We start from the raw sequence: 14,002 nt of genomic DNA, 5'->3' as shown, positions 1-14,002 counted from the left end.
ATACGGTGAGCGATTTATATTTATATGCATGGAGTGATTGATATAGAGTTTATTTCACTATTTATTACCTTCTTTCTGTGCCCTTTCTCTTTGAATCATATGGGCCAGGGGAAACCACTCTTCTTGACGTTTTTCTGTCTCTTCTCGGACTGATAGAGGACCGCACCAGACTGGACTTTGCACGCTCGGATGATTTTTTCGTCTTTGATCTTTCTGGGGACTGCAAATTTAGATTAAGACAGACAATAGATAAAATTTTCACTTTGTATTTAATATTTTAATAAATATTTACGATTTTGTATAATCGGCGTTGTGATTTAGAATGAGAAATTGAGAAATACAGAAATAAAGAAAAGTATCACTCAGCCATTTCTATATCCTTTATTTATATAAATCTATATAAAATAAAATAACAAAACAGAACAGTATGTTATTGTTTCAGACTTGAAGAATCATACGTCATTTTGTTTAGTTTTATTCTAAATATAGTACAATATTTAGGGAATGGACTACCTTGACCGAGGTTTTAGGCCTCTCGTCCCTGCGCTGAGCTTGCCGTGACTTCCGGTAGTTTGAATCAAGAACGCTTGCATCCAACACCTTGTACAGGAAGTCGTATTTGTGCTAAAGCAGACGATAAAAGTGTTATAAGGAATGTCATATTAAAGCAGCATAACATCATGCCTCCAGATTCATACTAATTTCATGAACAATTAAAAAATGATTTTAACAGTAAAATATTGTGTAGGGAAGAAAGAAAGTAATTTATACATTGCAAACGGCATTTACTATCCGCATAAATTACCAAAAAGAGGTCAAAATATGCACAACTAGTCCTTATTACGTTAGTTACTCAGTAGAAATATGCAAAATCTGTCATTATTGGCATAGAACATGTAGATTATTTCTCGAATTATGAACTTTTTTACTTTTCTTATAAAATATAAAAGTACATTTTCTCTCAAGTTTACTTTTCTTGAAATATTTTGGCTCATCTGTAGGCATGCAGCTTTAAAATGGATAATCAACTTATAGTTTTCATACATTTGATAATATATGTAGATTGCTAAAATCTGGAACAGCCGTCAGAATATTTCTGTAATTCAGGAAAGTGCTTTTATGCTTTATTGTTAAAAGCAACAAAACTTTCTGTCTCAAATAGTATTTAAATACTAGTTGTTCAACCTAATTTTCGGAAACTCTAAGGTACATCAATGTCTTATTGTTATGTTCCGATAGAAGTATATATACAATTATATATAAAATTCCACCATAAAATTTATGTATCATTATTTTGCTTTTTCCCCTATAAGTGGATATAATCAGACATCGTAAATACATATTTATTCCTAGAAATATCTTAATTATGAGTAATTTAAGAGATATTTTCTTACCATTTTAGGAGTGGTAGTGTATCTTCCCCTAGGGTCGAATCTGTTTTCACGCCGTTCAACATTCATGTACATTTCTCTAAAATAGAACAAACAATGCGCTAGAATCTATGTTTAATATTCAATTCTAGGAACCAGAGCTATTATGGAATATAAGTGGATTATTGGAAAGAATTGTAGATTGAATAACGAAAGCGCCGTTCTTTCTATCTACGTACATAATAATTGTATTACATTGAAGCAGTTTATCACCTAATAAATATCGGGTTTTGTTTAATTGACGGATTTATTTGAAGAAAACAAGAGCGTTTATCGTTTAAAAGGCAAAAGTTAATGACCTAACAGTCGAGTGCAAAAAGAACAAGGCTAAGATACATCCCGATGATAATTTATTTGTTTGTTTTTGTTGTTTTTGATGATGATGAAGAATGTTTTGTTTTGAAAGTGATGTTTTATCAAAATAAAGGTTCAACGCATTCCCGTCGGTATTGGCCAAGCCTTTGAAAATTTTTGCTTAAATAATAGCATGCCTATCCTGCTAATTATGTTTCAGAAATGAATAAAATTTTCCAACATTAGGTAGGAAAAAAATGAGTATTATATCGACTAAAAACGGCTTTAAAACATTTTAGATGCTTATTTACAAAAGAATGTAACGATGAATGTGAAGTTATTTGTCTTAAAGGTCGCAAAATGTAAACAAAGTAGTTACAAAATACTAAATCACTATAAATGTACTAATCTCCAAAAATCAAAAGAAGCAAAAGATGGTTCAAGTAAATAACCAATGAGTATCTTTTTGGAAACTATAATGTAAGTGTTGAGATTTTGAAAATATCTTTACTGTCACATATATCCAAAATTTGAGCACAAACGGACTTTATACAATTTTTTACAAACTTTTAAGTTTATTTCATAAACTGATATAAATAAAGCGGTTTTGGACACATGGAAGTTCTAAGTCATTGCAGCAGAGCTCTGACATTGCAAAATATACAATGAAAATCAGTACATTGTCATCTAATGTAAGACATGCAATTTTCGTGCTGATACTTCTACTGTGCCTATTGGTTTTTAAATGTCATTCGTGCCAACTCGACATAAAGCAAGATTTAGAGTATTACGAACAAAGTTCAGCTAGTGTCTGCAAATATTCATGTGTGTACTTTTACGAACTGTTTGCTTGGTCGATATACTTTACCATTACAGGCATACCTTTGTTAGCTATCACCTCTAGATATAAGACAATCTGTCTGTAACAATACGAACAATATTTTTCATTTGAATAACTAAAATTTGGGAGACAATGTGTTCACGCATACCACATTTTTGCCACGTTGCCCACAAAACGGATTCGACCGCAGGTAATTATGTGTGTTTTAAATGAATTTAATATGTAGTAATTGGTAATACAGACGAATGCCTTTTTTAGTAGACAGATGTAATTGGTTTAAAATAAACAATTGTACAATCATAATAAAATAACATTTTATAATGACATGGTCAATACAAACAATGCATATAGTATTTTTGTCATTACTTGTTTTCATTCACAGTATGCAAGTTATGCATAAGAAATGCCAACATTTTTAATTCTCAACACCTTTTCATTTTTGTATATATTTGCCACATAGATAGACTATTTTTATTATACATTGCTGCATATTTAACGCTACTTTCTTCAGTTGTTCAACACAAAACTTAAAGATGCTCTAATTTCATTGTAAAAGCATTTTCAAACACATGCTTTGCATCGTTAAGGATTTAAAAACTACAAATTTCTCAGGCATAATGTGGCTTAAATCACAACGCTATTTATCACCGCGGGTTTTTTATTGTTTCGAGATCCTACGTGACCTACGTTACTAGTCACTTGGTGTAACAAAGTCAATATATGGTCTTCAAACCAGTGTTGACTGTATATATGCATATCTTAAATAAAACAATCTCTTTTTAAATGTCTGTGCTTACTCTATATGACATAATGCCAACTAGCCTTTTGTATATGTATAAGACGGATTTATATTAGGGTTATTTATGCAGAAGGGTTTAAAAGTTTAAATTGAAGGTAAACATTGACTCAAGATTACACTGCCACCGAATAAAAACAAATGATAATCAAAGGTTAATTTGAGCCGCGTCATTACAAAACCAGCATAGTGTGTTTGCGACCAGCATGGATCCCGACCAGCCTGCGCATCCGCACAGTCTGATCAGGATCCATGCTGTTCGCTTACAAACCCTTTAAGAGAAACCGATAGCGCGGATGCGCAGGCTTGTCTGGATCCATGCTGGTCGCAAACGCACTATATTGGTTTTGTCATGACACGGCTCATTTATTCTTTTCAACTACCGATATAAAATACAATCGCTAATAAAATTACAAACGAAAGGCTGGGTATTGACAGGGTGGGTAATGGGGTCAGGTATCTAAAAAATAACATTATTTTCAACTACCAATATAGATACAATCACTAATAAAAAAATTAATTGAAAGGGTTAGGATTGACAGGGTGGGGTGGTGGGGTCAGGAAGGTAAAAAAGAACTTGCCTATCGTAAGTTAAACAATTTTTTATCCGTTTACAACCATATACAGTCCCCCATTACTGAAAAATTTTGGAACTTGAAAAAAATACTTTGAAAAAAAAACAACATTTTTTTGTTACGATAGTTATTCTTTCTTCTAACCATCAGTTGCTTTAATTTAAGATTTTAATCTCAAGGGAAAGTTGTTTTAATCAATACCTTACGAATTTTTATATCGATTCATTTAATAGATATATATGACTAAATTTTCATCCTCATTTTCAGCCAGCAATTATATAAACATTTACGATTTATGGAAGATCGTACGTATAACCTCTATTCAAAGGCCTCGTCTTAAAAATCAATTCTTTACATCTATCATCAATGGATGTTATATGGTCGGTAATTGTGTTGTTCAAATATATTGGAAAGTTTTAGTTTGAACTTTAGCATTTTGTAGAGTTCCTTTTCAACGTGCATAATACATTTGACAAATCCTGTTGAAAAGTTAATTCACTTCCAGATTTGGAACACATTCAAATCACAAACACTGGTAGAGTGAACTCTTTGCTATATATATATATATATGTACATGTAAAATGATAACCCGATCACCGTGTATTATAGCGTCTCTATTCTGATCTTTGTCGTCGTGATATATTAAAATATGTATTGTAAGCTTGCCTTATATTAAATTGAATAAAAGTTTAATTGTATATAAAATATACAAAAATCGAGTACCAAGCAGAATACAGCTAGCTAAGCAGACGACACGGTTGTGCAGGCTCGTCGGGTTCGATATCAGAGCCAGTCGTTTTTGTCACTAATTTTTAGAATGTGAAAAAATGAAAGGGTCATGTTTTAAATGAAATATTTAGATATTAACACTGAAAAAAAACAGTGTATCTGCTACATGTATATCTATCTTTACATGCATTTCACTTATATATCAAATGCATAGGAAAAGATTTGAATAACCGCTTTTGGTAGAAACAATCTATCATAAAAATTTAAATTATGTTCACAAGTTTTTATTACGTCTATATAGTTAAAACCATGTATAATTTCAGTTAACCGAAGATTATTTTTTTCTACTATTCTTGGATATAAGTAAATATGTCTGTAATAATTATGTGAGATCTCATGCAAATATATACCATAAAGTATACATACATACATGTACTTATACATCTTATTTATCTATATATTAAAACGTTTAGAGATTATTGCTGAGCAAATTTAAAGAGCCACCTTTAACACAATTTATATCTTAAAATATGTAGACATAAAGTGTCTCTCGTAGGATATAATATATTCAAACCACACGCACTTTATAAAGCACTGTCAGAGATGTTTTTTCTCTGGCTTTTTTTGGAAGCAGAAGGAATAGAACATATACTTTGATAAACTTTTAAAGTTTTAAAGCAGTGAGAATTGTAAATATTTTATTGAGGCACTCAGATATTCGCCTTTTTGTTGTTTTTTATTATTCATTCATTCGTTCGTTCGTTCGTTCGTTCGTTCATTCATTCATTCATTCATTCATTCATTCATTCATTCATTCATTCATTCATTCATTCATTCATTCATTCATTTATTTATTTATTTATTTATTTATTTATTTATTTATTTATTTATTTATTTATTTATTTATTTACCATCAATGATATTACATAACTTAAATACTTACAGCTTTTTTCGGATTAGCTCCGACACATCCTTCACATCCTTTTTAGACATTTTTACCGTTTTGTTATGTATTCCTTCTTTTCCGGTAAAAGTTTACGACTTTTAAAAAAATTAAAATAAAATCAAAATTCACAAAAGAATCAGGGGTCCATCATATAGCACTTTGTGGACTAAAATTTTAAATGCAAACTCCGAGTTTTTATAGCGGCCCTGTCACTATACACATAGGTAATAATGTACATAGAACACGGCGATACAATATCAATAAAATATACGGGCTAAAACGTACTAAACTTATTAAAGGATTCAATGGATAATTCAACTTATCGAACTTATCGAATTCAATCATTCGCAAGCATTTGATACCATTTTGATATCCCTTCACGCCTTTAATATGCAAACAAATTTAAACTTATAACATGAATTTGATGTTTGATAGATAAATACACCGTTTGTTTAAAAGCTTTGTTTATAAGGATTTTAAAATGTTATACATTGTTTCGCCCAATTACAGGTTTAATGATTTTACATTACGGGTTAATCTGTTTCCCGCCGATCGATCGAATTGTTAACTAAAACCTTCTCTTTGTAACTCGTTTCATCTATAAACATTTTTATAGTGCAGTAATCTGTTTTAGGGCTTAAACATTTCGCTTTTCATACGTAGATAAAGGCAAGAAAGCTAAGCATATATAATTTAGTTAATGTATGTTTGTACTTTTTTCAAAGCCTAAAGAAAAGTTGAATATAAGTAAACTTTTAATTAAAACAATGGCTGTAAAACGACGATGATGTTTAAGTGACCATATGTTGAAATTTACGTGGTTATCATAGACTAAACGTATTCATAGTCAAAAGGAAACTAAAAGATAAAAGCTTACCACTTTCGTCGAATGTCATTGCATATAATAGTAGCAATAGTAATAAAATAAATGTTATCACCTCTTTCTAAGAATTCTATAGGGACCTCTTTCTGTGTGTGAGAGAGATCTACATCTACATTGTACGTCGGCGCAATCACACTTGATTATGACGCGACGGGTGGTGCTAGGTCAAGAAAAAGAAATATACAAGAAATGATAGAAAGTAAGAAGAGGTTGGATATAAAGTGAAATCTTCATAATAAAAAGACTGACAATGAAGGAGTGTGCACATGTTGCTTGGTATGCAGTAATAGTGACTTCAAATAGTAAAGTATATATAGAATAGTTCTATTAAAGCTGCTCACAGGGACGGAGGAATTGATAAAGAAGCATTAAAGCTACATGCCTCCAGATGAGTCAAAATATTTCAATAAATTCAAATTTGAGGAAAATGATCGAAGATGTAAGCAAAAGTAAAAAAGTTTCAAGATTAAAGTAATAGTTAACATATTATGTGCGATTTATGACTGATTTTTCAGTATTTACAACTATATTTCTACTGCGTTACTAACGCAGTAAAGGCTATTTATGCATATTTTGACCACTTTTTTGGTAATTAACGTGGTTTGTAAGTGCCATTGATAATGTGTAAACTGCTTCCTTTTGGTTACTTCACAATATTACACATTCAAATACATTTTCAAAATTTTCATGAAAATTAGCATGTATCTGGAGGCGTGCTGCTTTAATATAGAGTATTACTTAAAACGTCATTTCTCGTAATATCACGGAGATATTTTACAATTAAATGTCAATGAAAGGCCCTGGTAATATATACATGAATATTATTATTTATAATATGAGCAGTGGTCATCAAATATATAAAATAATCTCATGATATGTATAATATACATCTCAATAAAAGTTAAAAATTGTTAACATGAAGAGAATTTTCTACTTAGATGCGGGGATAAATGGGTTTACGTCATAGGCATTAGTGAAAAGGTTAAGTCCACTTTCAAATATCGATCAGCCACGGATAAATTGACAATCGTATCATGCCCTTTTACTCAAAAACAAGCACATCTCCTTAAGAATTTAAGACATGGAATTTGTCATTAGTAATCCATTTCAAATGATTATTTTATTGCATGTAATCGGAACGCGTCGGCGTTTATAGAGTTTATTTAAAGAAAGTATAGCCCGTGATATAGACGATGTTAATGGTAATAAACCTCCGAGTATTCTCCGATACTGTGGACAATTCTAATCACAATGGAAGAAACAGCGAAACTGATTGCGACATCGGCACGTATAATCTATTTTAAGACCAGCTCAAGTATTTATGATTGGTTTACGGAAATTGTCCTAACAGTAAATGTAATTAGTTAATTTCTCTTCAATAATCACATGCGGCTTTATGGATAAAATCATGCGGTTTTATGGACAAACTCATGCGGTTTTATGGAGTAGAGCCAAGCAACCTGTCGTCAAGTTCTTCTTAACCTTTTTATATTCATGGCAAGATACGCGGAAATGGAATCATTAGAGAATTCTCGTACATGCATGAAAGAAATGTCATTGTAAGTGTTCCATTTATTGCCTTCATTTTCACGTTAGATTATGTAAAAGGTCATTTTGTGTTCTGGTTTTTAATTTTTATCACGTATGGTCTCCGTAAAGACTTATTTTGTCTTAATTAGCTAACTGCACGACAGGTTGTTTTTTTCTGCGTAATATATGCAAGATTGTTTCCACCATGGCTTCGGGCTATTCGCCATCCTTTTTCCGTTATTGACCGGGCAGTAAATCCATGCCATATATTTATGATAAATTATTATAGCTCATTCATTCATTCGTTCGTTCGTTCGTTCGTTCGTTCGTTCGTTCGTTCGTTCGTTCGTTCGTTCGTTCGTTCGTTCATTCATTCATTCATTCATTCATTCATTCATTCATTCATTTCTTCATTCATTCATTCATTCATTCATTACAAAGAAGTGAAGATATGATACTTATTAGAAATGATTACTTGTTAAAATGAAATTATTACGAATAAAACGACCTACCTCCCAATTAAGTGAATGTAAGCACATTTGTTAATATAATAAAACACTCATAGGTTAGCCAGCAGCGTTTGAATAATGTTAACCACGGCCAAATATATATTTCAAGACATATATTTTATTCAAACTCGTTACTGGAAGTCGATACTTGAGACAACAACGGCAGAGCTGTAAGTACCACCGACTATGGTAAAAGTTATATGAGCCGCGTCACGACAAAACCAACATAATGGGTTTGCGACCAGCATGGATCCAGACCAGCCTGCGCATCCGCGCAGTCTGATCAGGATCCATGCTGTTCGCTATTAGTTTCTTTACTTGTTATAAGGTTTGTAAGCGAACAGCATGGATCCTGATCAGACTGCGCGGATGCGCAGGCTGCTCTGGATCCATGCTGGTTGCAAACCCATTATGTTGGTTTTGTCGTGACGCGGCACATATGTCGTACTTCAAGCATTATTGGGGGATGATGATTGGTTATATCCTTCAAAAATGAATAGCATCAGAGACGTTAATCACTCGGCCAAGGACACCGCTCCTCCAGTATAAAACTGCCGAAAACTCATTCGGTACACCTTGTTGATTACCGGTATTCACAATCATCTTAAAGACAAGTTTGCTTCTGTAAGGACATTCGAGAGGTCTTTTTGCAGCTTTTGGAAGATTTGTTTGTAATTCGAAAATATTAAGGGATATGTTTGCATGAAAGGCACACTGAATATTTTTGAATTACAATTATTTAACAAAAATGGAATTTATTATATACATATATATTGAATATAGTGTCTTAATGAAAATTTGTTTTACAATTAATTTTTAAAAAAATGTGTTGAAAGAAAATATGTCGGAGAAATGGCGCATTAGGGATATTTTGTCTACAAAGGGAACAATTTATGTTTAAATATCAAACTAAATATAAAATAAATGATATATATTAAAAGTACTTTAAAAAAATGTTTCTTGCAAATTCAATAATCAAATTTTCGATGAATGTTTTTGAAGTATATGGAAACATTTCTTCTGCAACAGAGATTTTCTAAAACGGGCATCAAACAATTTATGTCCAAGATTTACATAAAAATGTTTATATCATTTGATTGGAATAAACTGTATAAAAGGCTGCAAGCTTCCAACCACAATATTTCAAGAAAATCAAACTTGAGAAAAATCTGCGCCATTTGCGCCAAAAAATCTCCGATGTGTTATTTAGTCATATCTACCGTTTCAAAAGTTAAAGGAGCAGCAAAATTTCGCTACACGGTTCACACAGTCATATAATAATGCAGTGCATGGTAATATTGTAGCTATAATGTTCACTGTTACTAGTTTTCGGAACATGAAATAGAAAACAATAATCGATTTATACAGTTTAAAGAATTAAATACGGAATGAACCATTGCTCGTAGTGAATGATATTTTCTGATTTTTCCTTGTACCGATTTGTTCACTTCGATATTAATGCATAAGAGCTTCAATTTGACGCAAAAATGGATGCCACCAGCAATCATTCTCAACACTGTGGAGAGGTTTGATGACCTCTCGAATAATACTGTATTATACGGATTGAAAGTATGTTTACCACGTGACTTTTGATATAAACAGAGGGGGTTGGAAGGTGGGGGAAAGGGACAATCTTTCTATAATGAGTAAGGCATGTATTTATTTGACAGCCATTAAAAAATTTGGGTTCTTTTACTTTTACCCATAAAAGTACCTAAAATAGCTTAACCAATTCAAATGTGTTTGCTTTTATGCAGCCCCAACTAATACCTATGCAAAAATGTAGCCAATGACGATTCTTGATGAATATTTCACAAAAAAAAAACACACAAAAAACTTAAACAGCCTGGTATGAGGAAAATCTGATTTTAGTGGGGCTTTTTTTTGCACATTTTATCACCAAAAAAGTATGAGCAACCGCATGTGCCAATTTATCACTTGGCATGTGTGTTCAATAAATAAAACCAAACATGAAAATATATAATTAGTATTTAAGTCGGATTTAAAACGATATATTGTAATAAACAAACGTAACAAATACTAGTAAAACTCTACGCTAAAATTTCGTTACATTTTGTTAAAATTGTATTAAAAATTGCGATGAATAAATAAAAAGTAGGAACGGGCAATCTGAATGGCAATGGTTTTTGTATATAACTGAAGTACATGTACTTTAGAGTTATATTAGTTGCAATGGATGAACTTCATATTAGCTATTTCTCAATATTTTATACTTAATTACATGTACCTGATTTTCTAACTAGTACATTTCTATAGCATGACAAAATTATTTTTTAAGATGTTTTGATTTATTAATTGTACTGTTGTTGTTTTTTTAATTTAATCCTGTCACTGTCTGTTATTGAAAGAAACAATTCTTGTGATGACGAGCCAGGTGTTTTGGCGATATCTTTCTTCTACAAAAAACTAATTAATAAAAATTAACGCTGTATAAATCATATTATTGAAATGATGTAGAAATAAAAACCCATACAAACGATATTTTCATTAAAAAGTGGTTGAGTATTTATCAAGTAAGCTAAAATAAACATTATGAAAAATTAAAATTATGTTCAGGGTTAAAGATTTATTAAATATATAATTCATTTCTGTTAACTATTCGTTTTTCTGTTGTTGTTTTTTTTTTTTTTTTTTTTTTCGTTTTTTTTTTTTTTTTTTTTTTTCTTGATTTTGTTTTTGTCGAATTTCCGATGTTAAGTTATAAAGAAATAATTCTATTTAGGAAACAAAACTATTCTTTAAAAAAAATTTCAATCCATAACGAGTTGTACATGTATTTCTATTTTCAGATTTAGAAAATGGAGATAGTTCGAGAATTAACGTGTCTTATTTTAACTATTGCACCGGTCATCTGTACCAGCAGAGATTCCAATGCCTATTCAAATTTGAAATTAAACTTGCGCATGCGCACTGACAACTCCAGTGATGACATTCTCGGACAACAGAGTGAGTTTTATCTTAGAGATAAATATTTTGACATGTTAGCTAAGCTTACTAAGTCATATGGAAACTCAAACATGCCTTTAGAGTCAATGCAGCGGACTTTAAGGTCTTTTGATCCGGATTTTGACTTTCTCACATCAGCAAAACGCGAAAAAGAAGAATATGAAAATCTACAAAATTTGCAGTATTATGGTACCGAGATTCCAAAGAAATTTACCGTCAAACGACTTTTTTCTCCAAAGTCGTTTTCCTGGATTGAAGCAGACGACAGTTTCGGTGATACACCTGTCATGGAAAATGTCGATAGAGCACCGATTATGGGGAATTTGGTGAAACGAAGTGGCGTGAGTGAGCCGATCAAACAACATAGACCAAACAGCTACAGTACGGACGAACAGCCACAACTGTCAAACAATCCATTGTCATTTAACCCGCCAAAATTAACCAATGAACAAATCCAGTCTATGAATAGAAAGTTATATTTAGAAACAGCACGAAGACTGAACACATCAAAAGTACACGACAATGGCGAAAAATCGATGAACGCAAATGGTATCCCTATATCTAAGCGTCCTAGTCAATTCGAGCCTGACGTATGTAATATGGATGACGTCAATATAGACGTCAGATTTCATGAAATGATGGAGACAGAAGCTGGTCTGTTATCTTTGGTGTGCACCGGCTCAATCGTGGTCAATAAATGTGAGGGTGCCTGTAATTCATACGTGAAACCCAGCGTGAACAACTATGATGGATTTGAAAGGGTAAGTATACATTAAGAAATTAAAACTTAGTTTTTTAAAGTAAAACTTCCGAAACCGAACTTAAAATCTTGTTAGGGATACGGGTTCTTTTTAAAAGACAATTCAGCCAGTCATAGGAGTAGTTCTGTTAAACTTAAAATAATCTAGCTCGAGTGTCAACATTTTGAATGTTAAGGATTACAAACTAATGCATCGGTATATATCGTCTTATGTCGAATAACATCGTGGTAACCCCGAAGCCGATATCGCCTTGCTCTTAATCGACAATTTTCATATTTATATTTTTACTTTTTTTTTCATTTTGGCGGCATTACATGCGAAAATACTAACATGGCGACTTTCATACAAGTTTTCTTTGAAAATGGGGGTGTAAGACAGGTTTTTAGAACCGTGTAAACAGTAGATACTCCTGTCTGATATTCAAGTACATAAGCCTAAGGTATCATATGAAGCGTAAGTCCGATCTGTACCTTTAAACTTCTCTTTCTAATTACACATTGTATCATAGTTTGAAATCTTTCTTTTGAAAATGTGTCCGAGTTAAAGCGTATACATCTACATGCACAGTGCATTAACTCGAGTGCAGGTATTAGTTACCCGCACTCCAGAGCATGCCCATTGATTGGCTCATTTTTTCTGGGTTTACTTATTGTGACGGCAGAGATAGGCAAAGTGATAGAAATATCATATTCAGATGCTCGTTCATTTGTAACACTTTTCTGGGGTTTCATATTGTAACAACAGGGAATTGGTTTTTATGTTTTACTCTGATACAAAAGAGAAAGAACATCAAAACACCCGGCAATCTGATAAATACTCGGGGGCTACGCCCCCTCGTACAAATCAGATAGCCTCTTGTTTCGATGCTCTTTCTATTACTTATCTACATCACCTCTGAACTAGTGCATAACATATTTTGATGATGAGACAAAAAAAACAACAAAAAAACAACAAACATTGTTGATTGCAAGCTACCACAAGAAGTGGGCGACTGACATAATAGTCTTTCCACTCTATCGAGAGTTTAAAGTCGTCAAAATGATTACACCCTAGTATTTACAATTGCGAAATTAATTAAAAAGAGCCTCTAATATCTTCTTTAAGAGGTTGATTTTTATGTGCTTCTATTGGAAGGATAATTAACAAAATCTAGCCGCTAACAGACAATCAATTCCTATCCATTCCAGTAATTTCATGACAGACTGTTCATAGTATAAATTTCATTCTTACACTTGGAGCATGTTTAATAGCAAACATGGAGGCATTGTCCTGGGATTTAAAGTAAACAGCGTTAGGGCGGTAAATACATATTCCAATCCTGGCGGGACTTTTCGTAATTTAAGACTATCAATAAATGAAACAAAAAATAACATAATAAAGTGTGCCTCAAAGGAGCGTGCAATTGTTTATCTCCGTCACTGAGCCGGGATTGTCATGCGTTTACGATTTTGCATTTGGAGGAAGTAAATTATATTACATTCCCAAGATCATACCATTGATTTATATCGTTTCATAAAATAGATTGGTGACGTAGAATACATTTTTACCACAGTTCTAGGAATTATAGTCTAATACTTGAATTGTAATTACCCAGAGGGAAAAATCCATACACTTTATGTAATCATCAACATAGATTTAAAAAAAAATCAAGAAACATTTTTAGATTTTAGTGATTGAACGCTTACAATACTTGGAATGGATGAATAAAAATGGAAAAAAAATCCTTCAATGAATCAAATAT

General features: G+C 32.1%; 1 protein-coding gene across 1 annotated transcript in view; it reads left to right on the top strand.

Annotated features, from left to right (window-relative positions):
• The window catches only part of LOC132730179 (uncharacterized), a 33,616-nt gene that overhangs the window by 17,894 nt on the left and 1,720 nt on the right, over positions 1 to 14,002 (top strand). The window contains exon 2 of the mRNA XM_060716035.1: positions 11,344 to 12,261. Coding sequence (XP_060572018.1) covers positions 11,353 to 12,261 — 909 coding nt within the window. The 5' untranslated portion in view covers positions 11,344 to 11,352. The remainder of the gene's footprint in view (positions 1 to 11,343; positions 12,262 to 14,002) is intronic.

This window comes from Ruditapes philippinarum, unplaced genomic scaffold, assembly GCF_026571515.1.
Source record: "Ruditapes philippinarum isolate M1 unplaced genomic scaffold, ASM2657151v2 ctg736_1_1_1_1, whole genome shotgun sequence".
Taxonomy (NCBI): Eukaryota; Metazoa; Mollusca; class Bivalvia; order Venerida; family Veneridae; genus Ruditapes; species Ruditapes philippinarum.
This window is presented reverse-complemented; position numbering and strand designations above follow the sequence as displayed.